This window comes from Centruroides sculpturatus, unplaced genomic scaffold, assembly GCF_000671375.1.
Source record: "Centruroides sculpturatus isolate CEXI.00-Female unplaced genomic scaffold, Cexi_2.0 scaffold272, whole genome shotgun sequence".
In the NCBI taxonomy this organism is placed as follows: domain Eukaryota; kingdom Metazoa; phylum Arthropoda; class Arachnida; order Scorpiones; family Buthidae; genus Centruroides; species Centruroides sculpturatus.
Genome location: NW_019384484.1, coordinates 632,074 through 650,842, shown reverse-complemented (window position 1 = coordinate 650,842; position 18,769 = coordinate 632,074). Strand labels below are relative to the sequence as shown.

At 27.6% G+C, this 18,769-nt stretch overlaps 1 protein-coding gene across 6 annotated transcripts in view; it reads left to right on the top strand.

The window, feature by feature from the left end:
* LOC111621543 (UDP-galactose translocator-like) overlaps positions 1-16,177 on the top strand; it is a 37,849-nt gene extending 21,672 nt beyond the window's left edge. For 5 of the 6 annotated variants that reach the window (XM_023363705.1, XM_023363704.1, XM_023363706.1 and 2 more), the window contains 2 exons: positions 7,483-7,566; positions 13,848-16,177. In XM_023363705.1, the coding sequence (XP_023219473.1) occupies positions 7,483-7,566; positions 13,848-14,483 (720 nt within the window). In that variant the 3' untranslated portion in view covers positions 14,484-16,177. Of the gene's footprint in view, positions 1-1,591; positions 1,836-7,482; positions 7,567-13,847 lie in introns of those variants that run through there. The other variant, XM_023363709.1, reaches the window with a different exon arrangement.
* Positions 16,178-18,769: the final 2,592 nt, after the last annotated feature.

The window sequence follows — 18,769 nt, the reverse complement described above, 5'->3', positions numbered from 1 at the left end:
ACCCAGACCAGTTTTTCCTTCCAGAGATATTTAACATAATATAATCATAGTTTAATTTTATAATTATAACATACATAATCATAGTTAAATGTGTGTGGAAAGAAAGATCAGTCTGGAGGCATGGGTATTGTAACTGACTGCATTGGCATGGCAAGCAGGAATTGCAAGTCTGAGTCTAATTCTTTTCTTCTGGAATATTCTAAATCATCCAGAAAAATTCAAAAGTCTTTAAGGAATACTTTTTGTTTAGTAATGGTTCATAATATAGAATTAATGCCTCTTCATATTTTTCCATCTTTGTTACTTTATACTGTAATGGTAACCTTCACATCTTTACAAACAGTTTTAACTTGTTTTAGTGCATGTTTGTTATAGGTGTTATGCCTTCATCCAATTATTATATTCTTTATCTTGCTTGACATTATTTATTGAATTTCAAATTGTATATATAGCAATCACATGTATAATATTACCTTGATGTAACAGAGGAAGAAAAATACTAGAATAGTTAAAATTTATATTCCACCTGTTGTGATATATTTCTTTTTTATATATGTAAAATAAAAAATATATATACAATGGTGTTTCGTATAACGGATGCTGCGAACAACAGACTTTCCGTTCGGCAGTTACATGAGGCGAACAACAGTCTTTCTGCAAACAAGTATGAATGATGTTTCCACTCTTTTGCCGTTGCCAATGGAAATCTGCATTTTTTATAATATATTAGTATTATTAGAATATATTATTAGTATATCTGAAGTACAGAGCTCCTGTTGGGATTTGGCTTGCTCCCTTGTTTATTACGTACATCAGTGCAGGGTATTTACATTTATTCAAGTGTTGTGCAAATCATGACTTCTAAAAAAAAACAGAAAAGTGATTTCAATTGAAACAATGCAAGAAATCATCAGGAGTGAAAGTTGACAAAAACTTCCTTGTCAAATGGGGATAGGTTCAGGAGTTTACCAACACTCATTATCCAAACAGAGCTGAGGCCAACAGGATCAATGATCTCTACAATGACACTCTTGCCTGTCATTTCCGACAGGTGTTGAAGAAGAGAAACAGACCACCTTGGACATGTTTTTCAAGAAGCCAGCTGCCAAAAAACAAAGGATGGAACAAGAGGAGTTGACCTGCAAGCTCCGGTAGCCTCTCCTTGTTCTGACTTCGATTAAAAAACAATAAAAAGAGACCTGCTGCAATGTGTAAAAAGTCTGTATCTGTATGAATGTGTAAATAAAGTGTTCCTCCACCTCCTCCTCAGAGCATCTGACTACTCAGCATAATTGGTGACTGCTCCATTTTCATTTTTTTTTTTTTTATTTTTATGGTACAGTATGGTTATTTTATGCTGCAGAACGAATTATATGTTTTAACATGTATTTCTATGGAAAAATGCATTTCATATAACGGACGTGTACCTGGAACGGATTAAGTACGCTATACGAGGCACTACTGTATATATATAATTATTTGTTTATTTATATATAATATATGGAATACATATTAAAGTATAAATTGGTTTTTAAAAAGCTTATATTAATTATATAAAGATACTTATAGATTATATTACTTTTTTAGGCACTCAACAGCTTTTAAAATATACTTCACTTGTTACATTGACAGTACAAAATGCTGCATTAAATTTAACAATGAGAATGGCAAGAACTCAGAAAGATCTTTTTATGGCAAGCACTGCAGTTGTTATGGCTGAAGTTATAAAATTGATCACTTGTCTTGCTTTAGTATGGATAGATGAAGGAAGTTTTTCTAAAGCCATTGTGTCAATTTACAGGACAGTGATTAAACAACCAATGGACACGGTTAAGGTATGTAATGTTATATATGATGTCACTTAAAATTTATCTTGATTTAGTAACAGGAACTGTAAACAATAAGATTAAACTAATATGTAAATTTAAATTTTATGATCATTGTATTAATATAAATCAAACAGTTATTTTTTTCTTTTTCATATTTAGACTGGATCCAAATTATAATACCAGGAAATATTAAACCAGTATTTTCATTAGATAGAAACTAAATCCAGACTATATAGATTTAACAGAAAATATTGTATCATTACAGTAACAGTTTTGAGCAATCATTAAGAACAGTGTAATTATTGTTTTTTGTTGAAGAAATTTTCCTTTCTGTGATTACCTTCCATACCTCAAATCTCTCAATTAAGTAGCCAAAAGTAGACATAAAAAACTTGCACACAAACTGGAAATATATACAGTAATACCCCAAACTTACGCAATAGGTGGGACCGAGCGATAATTACGTAAGTCGAATTCGCGTAAGTCAGGGTATAATTTCCCATATAAATACATACAAATAATTTTTAATTGGGGCCGGAGACTAAAGAAAACAATAATTTAGAAAATTTTTAATAAAATCTTAGATAATACATATGTATGACAAATTATATTATTATACAATTTTTAACATTTACTTGATTATTACGCCATAATTTTAACATTGTTTCTATCTCAGGGATAATACCGTGACGTTTACGAATGATGCTTGAATTTAAAGATTGAGCATTTTTTACAGCTTCGAGAATTTTTTCTTTACCTTTTATAATTGTTCTGATCATCGATTCCGGTAGATCAAACTTTTTTGCCAATTCACAAATTTTCATTTTTGTATCGAAGTAATAATGTAAACAATGTAATGAAGTTAATAATGTTAACTTTACATTCCAAAGATAAAGTTTTTCTTTTTTTGTTTGATGCAGAATAATCAGTTCTACTTCGTTTAGATGACATTTAGAGTCTCTCGAGTCTGCATAGATATAAGAAACACAGAAATAAATAACACAAAATAAATTGTAGCTATGTATGGATTCCGCATGACACGTCCGAACATGTAAGCTGAACAATAGTGTGGGGGGAGTGAGTAATCGAGAGTTGCGTGGCGCTCAAACAAAAGATGAATCAACGAGATTTGAAAATCGCGTAAGTCGGGGTAGCATAAGTCGAGGTATTACTGTACTAAAACAACCACTTCACACCTAAGCGATAATTCCAGCAAATGAACAACAAAAAAATTTTAGTGTTCAAAAGTTTTCAGCCGTCTTTCAGGGGCCCTTGTCAGGAAAAATTGTATAGAATAGAAAAACAGTTCTATCTTTTTAACAGTTTTCAAACATAGCTGTGTTCTAATTTTTAACATTTACATGATGTTGAATACAAAGATTGTTACATATTACAACATATAATTAAAATATTTATAAATAAAGTTATAAATAAATACAATAATAATATATATGGTGTTAATATATAAAATAATATATATGGTGGTAATAATATATTCATTGTTAAATGTTTTAATGTATAACTGATGTGCGTTTGAACATTAAAATTTTGTTGTTGTTTATTTGATGGAATTATCGCTTAGGTGTGAAGTGGTTGTTTTAGCCAAAAGTAATCAGTAAGCATGTTGATGCTCCATCTTTTTTGATATTTTTTCCTCAGTTTTCTTTTTGTTGATAAAATTTTTCTTTCCTCTTGTTCTTTGTTCAGGGAACAAGAGTTGTAGAAAATAATTCAAATGAGATTATATAAGAAGTAACATTTCAAACTCATATTGTAGCTGAGATTCTTGAATGCATCTAGCATTTTGTTGACAATATTTCTATAATTTGAATTTTTCTTGTTATCAAAAATCTTTGTAACAACATGTTTAAAAGCTTGCTGCCTTTTCTGTTTCATTCATTGCATTTTTAAATATAGCATCATCATCATCATATCAGGTTTCTTGATATCAAGTCTTAGGAATATGTTCTTTAACTTGTGGAAGGGCTGGAAATTGTTGATAAACATTTTAAGGAGTTTCTTCCTTTATTTAGAATCTTGATAAATTTTTTATTATCCCCAAATTTATGTGAAGAAGCAGAATGACTTGAGGAGCAACAGTTTGGAATGCTGAAGTTGTACTGTACATTTATTCATTGTAGTGACTATGTCACAGACTAGTGTTATCAATTAAAAATAAATTACTACTAGAAGTTTTATTTGAACAAAATTTTATTAAAGGCCAAAAATAAATAAAATAGAAAAGTCAGAAAATATTACATTTTTATAAAATTTTCTACTTTACATGCTTCTTCACTCACACCAGAAATTTTTTCTGCAAGCCAAAAATTACTGTATGTTATATATGCTGAGGTGACTATAAACAGTAATCAATATCAGTGTTGACAAAAGCAGAATGTGCATTATATTTAATAAAGCCATTTATTATAATTGTTATGAAGTGCCTTATAGAGAATGTAAGGTTATGGGTAGTTATATGATTGACAGTGTAATTTCTTTATTTTATTTCAATCATATGTGCCTTACATTTGCTGATATGACTACTATGAACGCTTTATGGGACAACCATCATAATTTCAAATATTTGTATGTTCAGGGATCATAAGTCAAGATATATCTTTGTTTATATACATGTGATATATTTACAGATTCATTGATGATAATATTACTGTAACTCAATTTATTCAAATAAATCATAATATGTATTTTTGCTTTTATTATTCAATGTCTATCAGATTATATTTAATATAAAAGATCAAATACAAAACAAAACAATTGAACATATTTAAGTTTAAATTACAGATATTATATTGTTTTTTGTAGTGGTATTATTATCACTAAATCTGTAAATATTTAATATCTGCCATATTAAATTTTTCTGAAAGGGAAAATAACTTGTATGTTTATTTTAAAAAATTATATAAAGATCCATAGGTAGTTCAAATTAAAACTTCTGTCTAGAGCTTGATAAGATTTTCATTTCAGATTTAAAATATATTCATATTAGTATGGCTGAAAGTATCTAAGAATTCTCAACGAGAAGAGCCTATCGCCGTATCGCTAGGTTGATCAANTTTAATAAAATCTTAGATAATACATATGTATGACAAATTATATTATTATACAATTTTTAACATTTACTTGATTATTACGCCATAATTTTAACATTGTTTCTATCTCAGGGATAATACCGTGACGTTTACGAATGATGCTTGAATTTAAAGATTGAGCATTTTTTACAGCTTCGAGAATTTTTTCTTTACCTTTTATAATTGTTCTGATCATCGATTCCGGTAGATCAAACTTTTTTGCCAATTCACAAATTTTCATTTTTGTATCGAAGTAATAATGTAAACAATGTAATGAAGTTAATAATGTTAACTTTACATTCCAAAGATAAAGTTTTTCTTTTTTTGTTTGATGCAGAATAATCAGTTCTACTTCGTTTAGATGACATTTAGAGTCTCTCGAGTCTGCATAGATATAAGAAACACAGAAATAAATAACACAAAATAAATTGTAGCTATGTATGGATTCCGCATGACACGTCCGAACATGTAAGCTGAACAATAGTGTGGGGGGAGTGAGTAATCGAGAGTTGCGTGGCGCTCAAACAAAAGATGAATCAACGAGATTTGAAAATCGCGTAAGTCGGGGTAGCATAAGTCGAGGTATTACTGTACTAAAACAACCACTTCACACCTAAGCGATAATTCCAGCAAATGAACAACAAAAAAATTTTAGTGTTCAAAAGTTTTCAGCCGTCTTTCAGGGGCCCTTGTCAGGAAAAATTGTATAGAATAGAAAAACAGTTCTATCTTTTTAACAGTTTTCAAACATAGCTGTGTTCTAATTTTTAACATTTACATGATGTTGAATACAAAGATTGTTACATATTACAACATATAATTAAAATATTTATAAATAAAGTTATAAATAAATACAATAATAATATATATGGTGTTAATATATAAAATAATATATATGGTGGTAATAATATATTCATTGTTAAATGTTTTAATGTATAACTGATGTGCGTTTGAACATTAAAATTTTGTTGTTGTTTATTTGATGGAATTATCGCTTAGGTGTGAAGTGGTTGTTTTAGCCAAAAGTAATCAGTAAGCATGTTGATGCTCCATCTTTTTTGATATTTTTTCCTCAGTTTTCTTTTTGTTGATAAAATTTTTCTTTCCTCTTGTTCTTTGTTCAGGGAACAAGAGTTGTAGAAAATAATTCAAATGAGATTATATAAGAAGTAACATTTCAAACTCATATTGTAGCTGAGATTCTTGAATGCATCTAGCATTTTGTTGACAATATTTCTATAATTTGAATTTTTCTTGTTATCAAAAATCTTTGTAACAACATGTTTAAAAGCTTGCTGCCTTTTCTGTTTCATTCATTGCATTTTTAAATATAGCATCATCATCATCATATCAGGTTTCTTGATATCAAGTCTTAGGAATATGTTCTTTAACTTGTGGAAGGGCTGGAAATTGTTGATAAACATTTTAAGGAGTTTCTTCCTTTATTTAGAATCTTGATAAATTTTTTATTATCCCCAAATTTATGTGAAGAAGCAGAATGACTTGAGGAGCAACAGTTTGGAATGCTGAAGTTGTACTGTACATTTATTCATTGTAGTGACTATGTCACAGACTAGTGTTATCAATTAAAAATAAATTACTACTAGAAGTTTTATTTGAACAAAATTTTATTAAAGGCCAAAAATAAATAAAATAGAAAAGTCAGAAAATATTACATTTTTATAAAATTTTCTACTTTACATGCTTCTTCACTCACACCAGAAATTTTTTCTGCAAGCCAAAAATTACTGTATGTTATATATGCTGAGGTGACTATAAACAGTAATCAATATCAGTGTTGACAAAAGCAGAATGTGCATTATATTTAATAAAGCCATTTATTATAATTGTTATGAAGTGCCTTATAGAGAATGTAAGGTTATGGGTAGTTATATGATTGACAGTGTAATTTCTTTATTTTATTTCAATCATATGTGCCTTACATTTGCTGATATGACTACTATGAACGCTTTATGGGACAACCATCATAATTTCAAATATTTGTATGTTCAGGGATCATAAGTCAAGATATATCTTTGTTTATATACATGTGATATATTTACAGATTCATTGATGATAATATTACTGTAACTCAATTTATTCAAATAAATCATAATATGTATTTTTGCTTTTATTATTCAATGTCTATCAGATTATATTTAATATAAAAGATCAAATACAAAACAAAACAATTGAACATATTTAAGTTTAAATTACAGATATTATATTGTTTTTTGTAGTGGTATTATTATCACTAAATCTGTAAATATTTAATATCTGCCATATTAAATTTTTCTGAAAGGGAAAATAACTTGTATGTTTATTTTAAAAAATTATATAAAGATCCATAGGTAGTTCAAATTAAAACTTCTGTCTAGAGCTTGATAAGATTTTCATTTCAGATTTAAAATATATTCATATTAGATGAAGATCATCTAGTATAATTTTGATTTTCTTCATGAAATTATAAATGGAAAATAAAGTGACAACTATTAATTAACATTAGAAGAATTAGATATAATAAAGAATTTGTATTCTTATTAAAATTTTTCAAATTATTTCAGGTAGCAATTCCTTCTCTTGTTTATACACTTCAAAATAACTTAATTTATGTTGGTGCCACACATCTTGATGCTGCAACATGCCAGGTAATATTAACAATATCATTTTAATTTATAATAAATAACTGTAATTATTAAATTTATTTTATTACTTTGAACTATAGGAAGATAATCAGATTTTGTAAATGAATATGTAATATAAAATATTTCGATATATGTAGAAAGCAATAGTTTCTACTTTTGAATTGTTTGATTAGATAATAGACAATATGAAAGATGACAGAATGATCAGAATACATCTGATTGTCTTTTGTTCTTCACAAAAATATTTTTTTGGACTTTCCTAAATAGTCTTTTAAGAATTAAGAAGTTAACTTAAAATGCACATCAACAATACAAAAACACAATTTTGTTTTTTCCAAATAAATTGTATAAGTAAACTGTATGTTTAGTACAATTAGTGGATAATTAAATTCTATTATGAGTCAAAATTGCACGTTTAATGTTTGAGAGTGGTGGATTTTAGATATCAGAGAATCATAGCTATCTTACTTTTTGTGATAACATTTATTTTACATTATCTTTTAATATCTACTTGTACTTTATAATTGTATTAGATTTTTCAGTTTGTTTAGTGTGTGTTATAATTTCAAATATTGACAAAAATATTTTCATTTATGCACAGGATATGTAGATTCTGTTTGATTCCTAATTTTTGAAAGATAATTGAATCAACTTTAAGAAATACTGAAATTTAAACAGTTGAATTTATAATTAATGCATAAAAGTGTTTTGCTTGCTCTTCAATATAAAAAAAAAGAATCTTAAAAATGTAATTAAAATTATATATTTTTTTATAAATCAAATTATTTGAATACAGCAATACAAGAATAGATTCTTGGATATTTTAAATATTGACTCCATAAATCAAAATTAATGTATGGAAGAGCTCTTTTAATTGGATATGTATAATATATTAGATACTAAATTATAACATAGAAAACTTTGTCTGTCCAATGACACTTGAGATGTTAACTATTGGGAGATTTACGAAATTATCTGCCACTTGAGAGGTGATTGTCAATTAACAGTTGGTAATAATCTTTATATTGCCATCATTTAAATATATAAAAGTTGATACATTTATTGAAAATGATTAGTGTGTTTCAGTAAATATTGTATCAATAATTTATGCCTAATTCAGCTCTCAATAACAAGTTTTCTGATATTTTCAATGCAGTTGAACTTTATAATGTAAGTTCTGTATTATGAATTTCTCTTTACAATGAATTTTTCTGTGTTTTTACATTTTACATATTTAAAATATTCTTATTTAACAAAATTTATTTTTTATATAATAAACTTCTGAAAGCTTGTTGAATTAAAAAAAACTTATTTTTATATAAGTTTTTTTTAATTCAACAAGTAATAAATATTTAAAGTATTTAAAATAGTGACTCAATTTTTCACAACTAACACTTGTTGGATAGCTTTTTTTTGAGTACTATAAAATACTTGAAAACTATTTTCATAATGAGTCAAAACATAATTGTATTTGAGGATAGTTTGAAATAATGTTACATTCTTTATATATTACAGCAGGTATCCCTCATGCAACATGGTACTTCTACAACATGGTTTGAAAATTGGGAATATCTTCCGTACAAAATTTCACAAATTTTAAGTGTAAACTTTATTATTTGATTTTTTCTATTCAAGTAAGCACACATGTTTCAAATTTGCCCATGTATTTTAGAATATTGAAATTTACAAATTAATTTGGGCAGGTTTACAGTACTTTAATGAAAACTGATAGTGCAATTTTTTCTTCCTTGTCCTAACTTTCCTATCAACCAGGTGTCATTGTTGTTGCTTTCAGACTTTAGCCCTTAAAACTGTCACTGTGTTTTCTTTTTATAGACTAATCTTCATATTTAGTAAAGTTTATTTAAATATTTTTAGGTAAAGTGTTATTAAACTTTTTTTAACCATAGGTGTTACTTATCTATGAATGATTACTTCATTTGTAAAAATGACAAATGAAATACAGGAGTATCTCGGTACTTGAACAATTCAGTATTTGAATGCAAATTCTGAGAAAAATCACTTGGTACTTGACTGAACAAATGCAATCTGCTAGAACAAATTTTTGATTAACAACATATTTTTATTTTGTCATAAAAACTTTTTATGATAAAAATAAAAAATATGAAAATATTACTGCTACTTCTGATGAAGATCAATAAAAAGGTGAGATGATGACGATCTTTGTAAAAAGAAAATGCTCTCATTTAACTAAAATTAATATTAACATGTAATAAGTACTTTTAATTGTGGTTGTTGATTAATTATTGATTGCTTTAATAAACATATTTCTCTTAGAAACGAAAGAGAATAGTATACTTTTGCTAACTTCTGGAATGAAACCCTATGTTTTGCATTAGTCTTTTGTTTCGGATAGCATGGATTTGTAACTACAGTAGAGTGTCGTTTATCCGAAAGCTGGTTATCTGAAACGTCCGTTATCCGAAAGCATTCCAGTCGGCAAATTTAAATTTTCGCTAGTGCTGTGGCGCTGCAATCTTCGGCTATTTCTTGGGTTACTCAAATATTTTACGTTTTTGATACTAAATTAACATCTGAAGTATAATTTTTTATTGTTTTTATATTTTTCAATAAATTTATTTTGTTTGTACAAAATAAAAAAATAATTTTTAACGATAAAATAGCCTTCATTAGGCTTAACATCGACGAAAATTCAACGCGAAGCGACATGCAACAGAGAGAAATTTCAACACGGGATAAATTAATATATTTTTTCGTACATGATTCGTTATCCGAAAAATAAGTTATCCGAACCACCCCAGTCCCCAATTGATTCGGATAAACGACGCTCTACTGTATTATGTTATACGAGGGATACCTATATGTGTGTGTGATTTTTACTTTTGCTATAGCATTTTATTACTACATGTTAGGCTTGGTTCCATGTGTAATTATTTAAATAAATTTAAAATCATTCATTGACAGTAAAATCATTTGATAAAAAGAAATACAGATAAAGGTTACTGATTATTTTTCAACATTAATACATGAGTACTTAAAATTGAAATTGTATTTGGTATTTTTTAGTGAGGGAAAAAATATTATTTTTTGTTGGATTTTTTCATGTAAACAAGGTTCCTATGCACCTGGAGAGTCAGAGATTTTCAATAATGCTTGGAAAAAGTCATGGAAAGTCAGGTAATTTGTCAAAAAATCAACAAGGCTTTCTTTGGCTACTTTGTTGATTTTTGCTCACAGTGTGGTTGACCAAGTGTAATCATCTGCAGGTAGCAGAAGTAATGTGGTGCAATGCAACATATAAAAAGGAGCAGAATATTTTTAGGATCCAAAATTTCCCCAAAAATTATTGTATGCAAAATTAAACCATAATTTATGAATCAATTAATAATCATTATTACATAGTTTGGAAAATTCAAATTAAATCATACATATAATTAAATAGGCCTGCCATACAATTTTCCATACAACATTAAACTGATAAGTTAACATAAAAATATTTTAGATTAAAAGAATGTTTTAATTTAAGCACATGTTTTCATCATTATATGATAGCATATAGAATTATAAACTTAATGCAATATGCTGATTAATAGAAATAAAATTGAATTCAGTGCCATAAATGACTATTTCTATTTTTAGCACAGACAGTAATTAACAGACTTTTTGACATCCAAAATTGCAAAAAAATTTCATGACTACTACTACAAAATGAATTTTTATAAGGAAAATTTTCATATTGAAGTTATTTTCCCACTATGGCTATTATTTTGTCTAACTTCTAAAACACTCCTTTACATACATTTACAATTTAAATAAAAATTACATACATTTACAGTTTAAATAATTTCATTAAAACATTGTAATTTTTTGAAATTGAAATTTTAAAATAATGCAAGCTGGGTCTGAGCTTGGTAATTAATACTGTACTGGCTACCTTATGTGCTTAGCCCATCAGTGGCTTAGTGGATAAAACACTGGTAGTTGGTCACTGTGACCAACTACCAGTGTTTTATCTCACTAATGGGCTGGCCACAGATTTGTGAAGAAAGCCTGGAAAACTCCAACACCTAAATAGAGACAGTTTCTTGTAGAATGGGAGGCATCTCTCCTTACCAGATTTCCAGGTGTTGCATTGCCTTCCCCCATCAATCTATCTATTCTGAGATACTTAACTGCTTTCCTTATCTGACATCATTGAAAGCATTGTCTGAAAATACTGAAAATTTTGTACTGTGTGTAGTGCTGAATAGTAAAAATTTTCATATCCAGGTGGTTGAGATAATTTGGATAGCAGATTTCTCAACGTGTTGTCCACAATCCCTGTGGGTCTAGGCAAATATATTGACTGCAAACTAGGCAAGTGGTACATAAAAATTTATTTAACAGGTCTACCAGAAGGTGAAGTTTGAGAAACACTAAGTTAATGCATGTCATTGAGGTATTTTGTACTTAAAGACATTTGGTTCTTCCAATTTTTCAAAAATTGTATTAAGTTTTTCTTTTACAATTTAAATAAAAATACATTGCTGATAATAAGAATATTACAACTATTACAGTGAAATGTTGACTTAATGTGTGGGATGTATAATAGAAATATAAAGAATGCACAAGTGCTTTTCATCAATTTTTTTTTTTTTTTGTTACTATACCTAAACCAAGTTTGTAAGCAGTTCTTTAAACTTTGCAAACCAAATTAAATGAGTTTCTTTTTATATTTTTAGATAGAATAGTAAGTCTTATGTGTAATAAGATTTATTTATTAAATTGTATGGTAAGATTCTATTTTAAAATCACTCAAAATTAGACTTCATAAATTGTGATCACTTTGTATATTTTTTAAAATTTTGTTTAATGTTCAGACATTTTAAAAACTAATATTTATTGTTTATGTGAAGAATTATAAAATGCAACAGAGAGGAAAGCATTGCAAAACACCAGGGGATAAAACTACTTCCCAAATATAACATACGGTAGTATCAATTGTCATTTGTAAATTTTAAAACAGATGTATTAATTATGCCGTATTATGAATTTGAAGGAAAAGTCTATAATACTCTTAATAATCTAAACTTGATCTAACCTTGATTTAAAATATTTTAACTTTCTCCAAATCTTTCACAATTACCATCTACCCTCAGTTTGAGGGCAGATGTTAAACTGATTTCAAAAAATGATAACAAAGTATAAAAATTGATAAATAATACTATTTAATTAGAATTCTTCAAAAATTAGAAGTTCAGACTATTTACAAAAATATTTAATTTTCAAGTCTATCACTTAATCTTAACTTGATAGTAGGGTGAGATTTACTTATTGTTTTTAATGTTTAGACATCAGATCCTCAAATAAAAGGCTGATGTTGGATTGTTTTTAATATTGTAAAATTTTACCTATTATTTGTTTTTTAATGAACTTATTTCTTCAAGCCAATGTAACGGGTACTTCTGTGGTTGTGTAAAAAAGGATTAAGTGATAGATTCGAAAATTAAATATTTTTGTAAATAGTCTGAACTTCTAATTTTTGATTTTTTTTCCCAGTTTATTAATATTTTATAAAGTTCAGGAAATTTATTAAGAGATAAATTTAATAAATATATACTTTTGTATATGGATTAATAAATAATGGCTTTTATTTATTTTTTCCAAAGCCACATAGATTTATGGTTGTGGATTAATAACAGAATAAACTATTTTAATTTAATAAAACATGTTATTTTTAATTTTAATAATTCAGCAATTATAAAAATTATGCAACTAAATTAAATTAGAAAAAAATAACTAAAAAGTCAAAGAAGCAATAGCATATGTGCATAGAAAGTCAAGTGCTGTTTTATTTTGTCAATGTGCTGTACTTAAATGGACAGGAGGGTCAGGGTATTTGTACAGAGTTGGTCAGGGAAATTCATGGAATTTAAAACAAAAATTTAAGTAGAAACCCTGTATAAAATGCAAGCATAACACTTATATTTATTTTAACATACTAATAACAAAGAATGTTTTTGTGAAAAATAAAACCTCATTACAATAACTTGTAATTGGAATGTTTTTCATTTAATGAATTTTTTATACAATAAATTTTGTTTGCTCTGCAAGCAGTTTGCTGTAGGAAGTTTGTATGTTTGGATTATTGTGACTTATTATTGAAAGAATTTAGAAGATTTTTAGAAGAATATTGAAAGAAAGAATATAAGAAAAGAATTAAACATAGTATTGTTATTTAAAATAAGAAGTTATATAAATATTTATTTATTTAATTATATACATTGATTACTTATATACAATAAATATATTTTATATTTCAGGTTACGTATCAATTGAAAATTTTGACAACAGCTTTATTCTCTGTTGCTATGCTACATAAGAGACTCTCACCAGTACAATGGATTGCTTTGTTGTTTTTGTTCTTAGGTGTTGCTCTTGTACAGTTGGCCCAAATATCTGCACCTCAAATTAATTCTGCAGGAAGAATACAGTATCCGTTTGTTGGATTTACAGCCATTTTTATAGCTTGTTGTTTATCTGGATTTGCTGGTGTTTATTTTGAGAAGATTTTGAAGGGTAGTGATATTTCTGTTTGGATGAGAAATGTCCAATTGAGCACGCTTGCCATTCCTTTTGGACTTATAACACTCCTTGTTAGTGATTTTTCTAATCTCCAAGAAAAAGGATTTTTCTTTGGATACAATGCTCTTATTTGGATTGTGATTTTGCTACAAGCACTTGGAGGTTTAATTGTGGCTGTAGTTGTAAAATATGCTGATAACATACTGAAAGGATTTGCAACATCTCTTGCTATTGTTCTCTCATGTATAGTATCTGTATATGCATTTAATTTTCAACTAACCTTAAAGTTTGTTGTTGGTGCTGCACTGGTCATTGCATCTATATTTCTATATAGTCAGTCAACTGTAAAATCAAATCAGGATTTTAAGAAATAATTATTTTAATTAAAGAAAAATTTAAACAGTAATGAATATTTTTTATAATTTTGCAATATGCATCTTATTGATTAAATTATACTGTTCTATTCACTACTGTACACTATTATGATGTTTCAATTATTTAAATAATTATAAATCATTTCATACTAGAAATTCATTCTTGAAGATAAATGCATCTAAAAGGACTTTTTTTATCATCATTAAGAATGTTCAAGATTTTGACTGTTGTTATAACAGTTCAGAAGTCACTTTAAACCAGGAAATAATTTCATAATTCAACTACAATAAGAAAAAGATTGAAACATAAAAAGTCTATATTTTTTAATTATTTTGTTCATTATTACCTAGTTTTAATGTAAGAATATTATATTCTTTATTCTAAAACAAATTAATAATGATTGTTCTATTGTCAAAAATGTTTTGAACTAAGTATGAACTTCTGTATTTGAATCTTGTTTCTTGTGATGATCACTTTCAGCAGATTATAAATCCATATTTTTAATTTTATGAAATTCATTATGAATTCCTTATTTTCAGTTTATTAATTTTATAAAGTGAAATATTTAATTTTACAAGTGTTCAAGCACTTAGATGGTTGTTTTCTTGTAATAAATTTATGTAAATGTATCATTTCATTGATAATGCAACAAGTACAGTAATTTCATACAGTTCATGTAATGAAATTAGACTTGTTATGGTGATATTTTTTGTTAAATTAAATTGTCATTTACACTACATATTTAGAGAGAAATAAATTTATAGGCATTGCAACAATTTTTTGTTTAAAACTAATCAGTGATGAATACATTATTATTATTTTACATGTGATTATTATTTTTATTTGAAAATAATTATTGAAGAAATGTTAATATCAATTTTGAATTAAAAATATAAAGAAAAAGTGACAGTGTAGTTATAACAATATATAATGTCTGAAAAGAAACTAATTGGTCCTTTGAGAAGAAAAATGAATGTAATAAATGGTGGCAATGAAATCAATAATTCTATCTTTGTGAATTTCATTGCACTACTAATATTTTTGTAGGAGGGTAAATTTTTATATAGTAAACTGGCATTTGTTATACCTATTTATATAAAGAGAGATGATAAAATAACAAGTTCCAAAACTTTTTAAAATTTAGTGATCATTAAAATGATATTTCAGTATATATATTCCATTTTATCCTGTATAATTTATTTATATAAATCCATCATAAAAGCAATTAACAAATTTTAATATGTTATCTGATATTGTCATAATGCTTTAATAATTTAGATGTTAGTGAAAATAGAGCAATACAATATGATGATGTGAAAGTGTAGATTGTAAATAATATGCATAACATGTCAGTAGAATGCATATTGTACAGTACAATAAATGCTCTTTTATGTACACACATTTATAATTGAATTTATAAGACAATAAAAATCCATTTTCAAAATAATTAATTTTGTAAAATAAATGTATTTGAAAGCTATGGGATATGAAATGAAAATGATGGTTTCTTGAATATTTTTAATTTTTATGTAAAAGTTAAATAGGGGATTCCTTTATGATTGGTGTGAAACAAAAGAATCATTGTTAAGTGAAATATTACTGTATGTAATCAGATTGTTTAGTAAGCTTTTCCATAATGATTTTTAATACTGAATATTTATAATTTCTAAATAAAAATTGGAAAGTAAAAATATCAAGTGTTTTCTGTCATCTTCAAATATTGTAATTTTTGATATAAAAGTAGAGCTGTACAATTTTGTTATATATTTAAAATATTAAAATATCTTCTAGTAAAAAAATTTGTATGATGATATTAATTTTCCAAGTTAATTTTGATTAAATATATTTTAATATTTATAATTAACATATTAAATTTTCAAAATTAATATTTCTAAATTTTTTTCATAGAAATTATATACAAAATGTCATTTATTTATTGTGGAACCACCTTCAGATTTATAATTTAAATAATTTGAAGATTTCAAACTAGTAATAACTAATGAAAAAAATTAGAACTGAAATTATACAGAGTTGTTATAAATTATTGAGCGCATTTCAGGGAGGAATAAAAAAACACAGTAAAGTATTCACATGTGTACTGTTTTATTTAATATAGACCATTTAATAAAATATTTTACACTTTAAATAAATTCCATATGAGCTCCATGTGCAGAACATAAAATGTATTGGTGGAATACAATTTTGCACCATGTGTTAGAGCATTTCAGCAGTTATTCCTGACTTCCACTGACTTCACCAATTCGTTGTCTTCAATGTTGCAAACCTTTGTTGTGTACACCCTGTCTTTGACAAACTCCCAAATAAAGAAATCTAGTAGTGTAATAATGTTGAGGAATCAAGGTGGCCAGGAAATTGGTCCTCTGCAGCCAATCCAACAACAATCAGGAAATTTTTCCTGTAGGTAGTCTCAAACAATTAAACTCCAGTTTAGAGGTGCCTTATCTTGCTGGAAGTAGACATTCAATTTATGGTATTGTATGCATAACCCTACAACACACAAAGATATGTAGTGTTAGTCACTGTATACTTGGAAAAGAATGTTTTGTAATTTTCCATAGTGCCACCTACATTCAGTCAAGATCAGCACAAACTTTTACAGCTGCTCTAACATCTGAAATAAAACAGAGGTCACTATGTTTGTATTATTTTTTTTATTCCTTCCTGAAATGCAATCAATAGTTTATAACCACCCTGTATTTATATATTACAATGAATTATAATTAAGATTTGTACACACAAACAAATGCAAATTTTGAAATTAGGCTTTCTAAACATTTTCTCTGTTCTGCAAGCATTAAGATAAGCCTTTTATCTTGCCTATCCTGGTACACAATGGAGTAACTAGTGATGAGGAACAACATTAAATCATAAGAATTTCTAAATTGGCCTAGACTGAACATGGACCTTCCACAATAGTAAACTCTGGCATCTATGCACCTTAACCTTCCAGCTATATGCCCAAAAATTTTATATTGATGATGATTTTTATTATATTTAGATAAACTATTACAAGCTTTATAATTTATTGTCAAACTCTATTAATATTAATTAGTTACAAGCAAATGAAAATTAAATATGCAAAAATTTTAAATTATTCAATTGGTCATAATTTACATTAAATGGTTGAAATACTGACAGCCAGATGACCAAGGTAGTTAAGATATCAGCTACCACCCTGATGACATAGTAACAAATTCAGACAGGTTGAAACAGACTACTAGTTATCATTTGTTTGACCCGAAAAAACCAGGAATTTTTAGGGGGTGGTTCATTCTAGATATGTTGAACCTCTGTCCCTCACCACCCAGTTGTCCTGTTGTGAATCCAGTCAAATTACCATGATGAACTTGATTAAAGACCCTCTTATTGCTTACAGGAAATAGTAATAAAATAGTAAATAAATACCAGCTGTACTTTACCATGATATTAAAACATATTGGCAGGTAGTTTAACTTAAACTATCCTAAATTAAGTCAGGCTTTAGGCAAAGAATGTTAAGATGCATTTTTGAATTAGTGTACAAGATCTTGTGACATTTTAAGTCTGACTTTTTTTAATTAAGACTGTTTCTGAATATAGGCTCAGAGTGATTGCAAAGGTTGATGCAACTTGGGAGACTTTCTATGGGAAACTTGCTCCTACTTCAGTGTTAGCCATGTGAAGAAAACTCCAAGCAGTTTGTCAGGTGCTAGCCTAGTACGAAAAAAATGTTTAATAGAGAAATTCATAATATAGAAGTTTGACTGTATGCATATGTACTAGTGCTATTTGTTAGACGGCCGGTCAAGGTGGCAGCCTACTGGTCTGGGAGACCCAGGATCGAATCCAGTCGAAAAATCCCAGGAATTTTTCGGGGGTGGTACGTCCGGATATGTCGGGCTCCGTTCCTCACTACTCGGCCGCCCCATTGTGGGTCTGGCTGAACCCATAATGGGCTTGCTAAAAGAGGCCCTCTTAGTGCCCATAGGGCGGAAAGAGTTTAAAAAAAAAAAAGTATAGTAGACTAAGATGAAAATGAATGGCTACAAAATAAAAACACTAAGTTTTCTTTACGTTTCTTCTGTGTTATTTTTAAATTCAATTTTTCTCAAATGAAAGTTAATACAGTAGAGCGTCGTTTATCCGAAAGAATTCCACTCGGCAAGTTTAAATTTTCGCTAATGCTGTGGTGCTGCAATTTTTGGCTATATCTTGGACTACTCCAATATTTTTTTGATGTGTGTTTTTTAGCTGGCAGTACTAGCACTTTTGTGTGGTGTTTTTC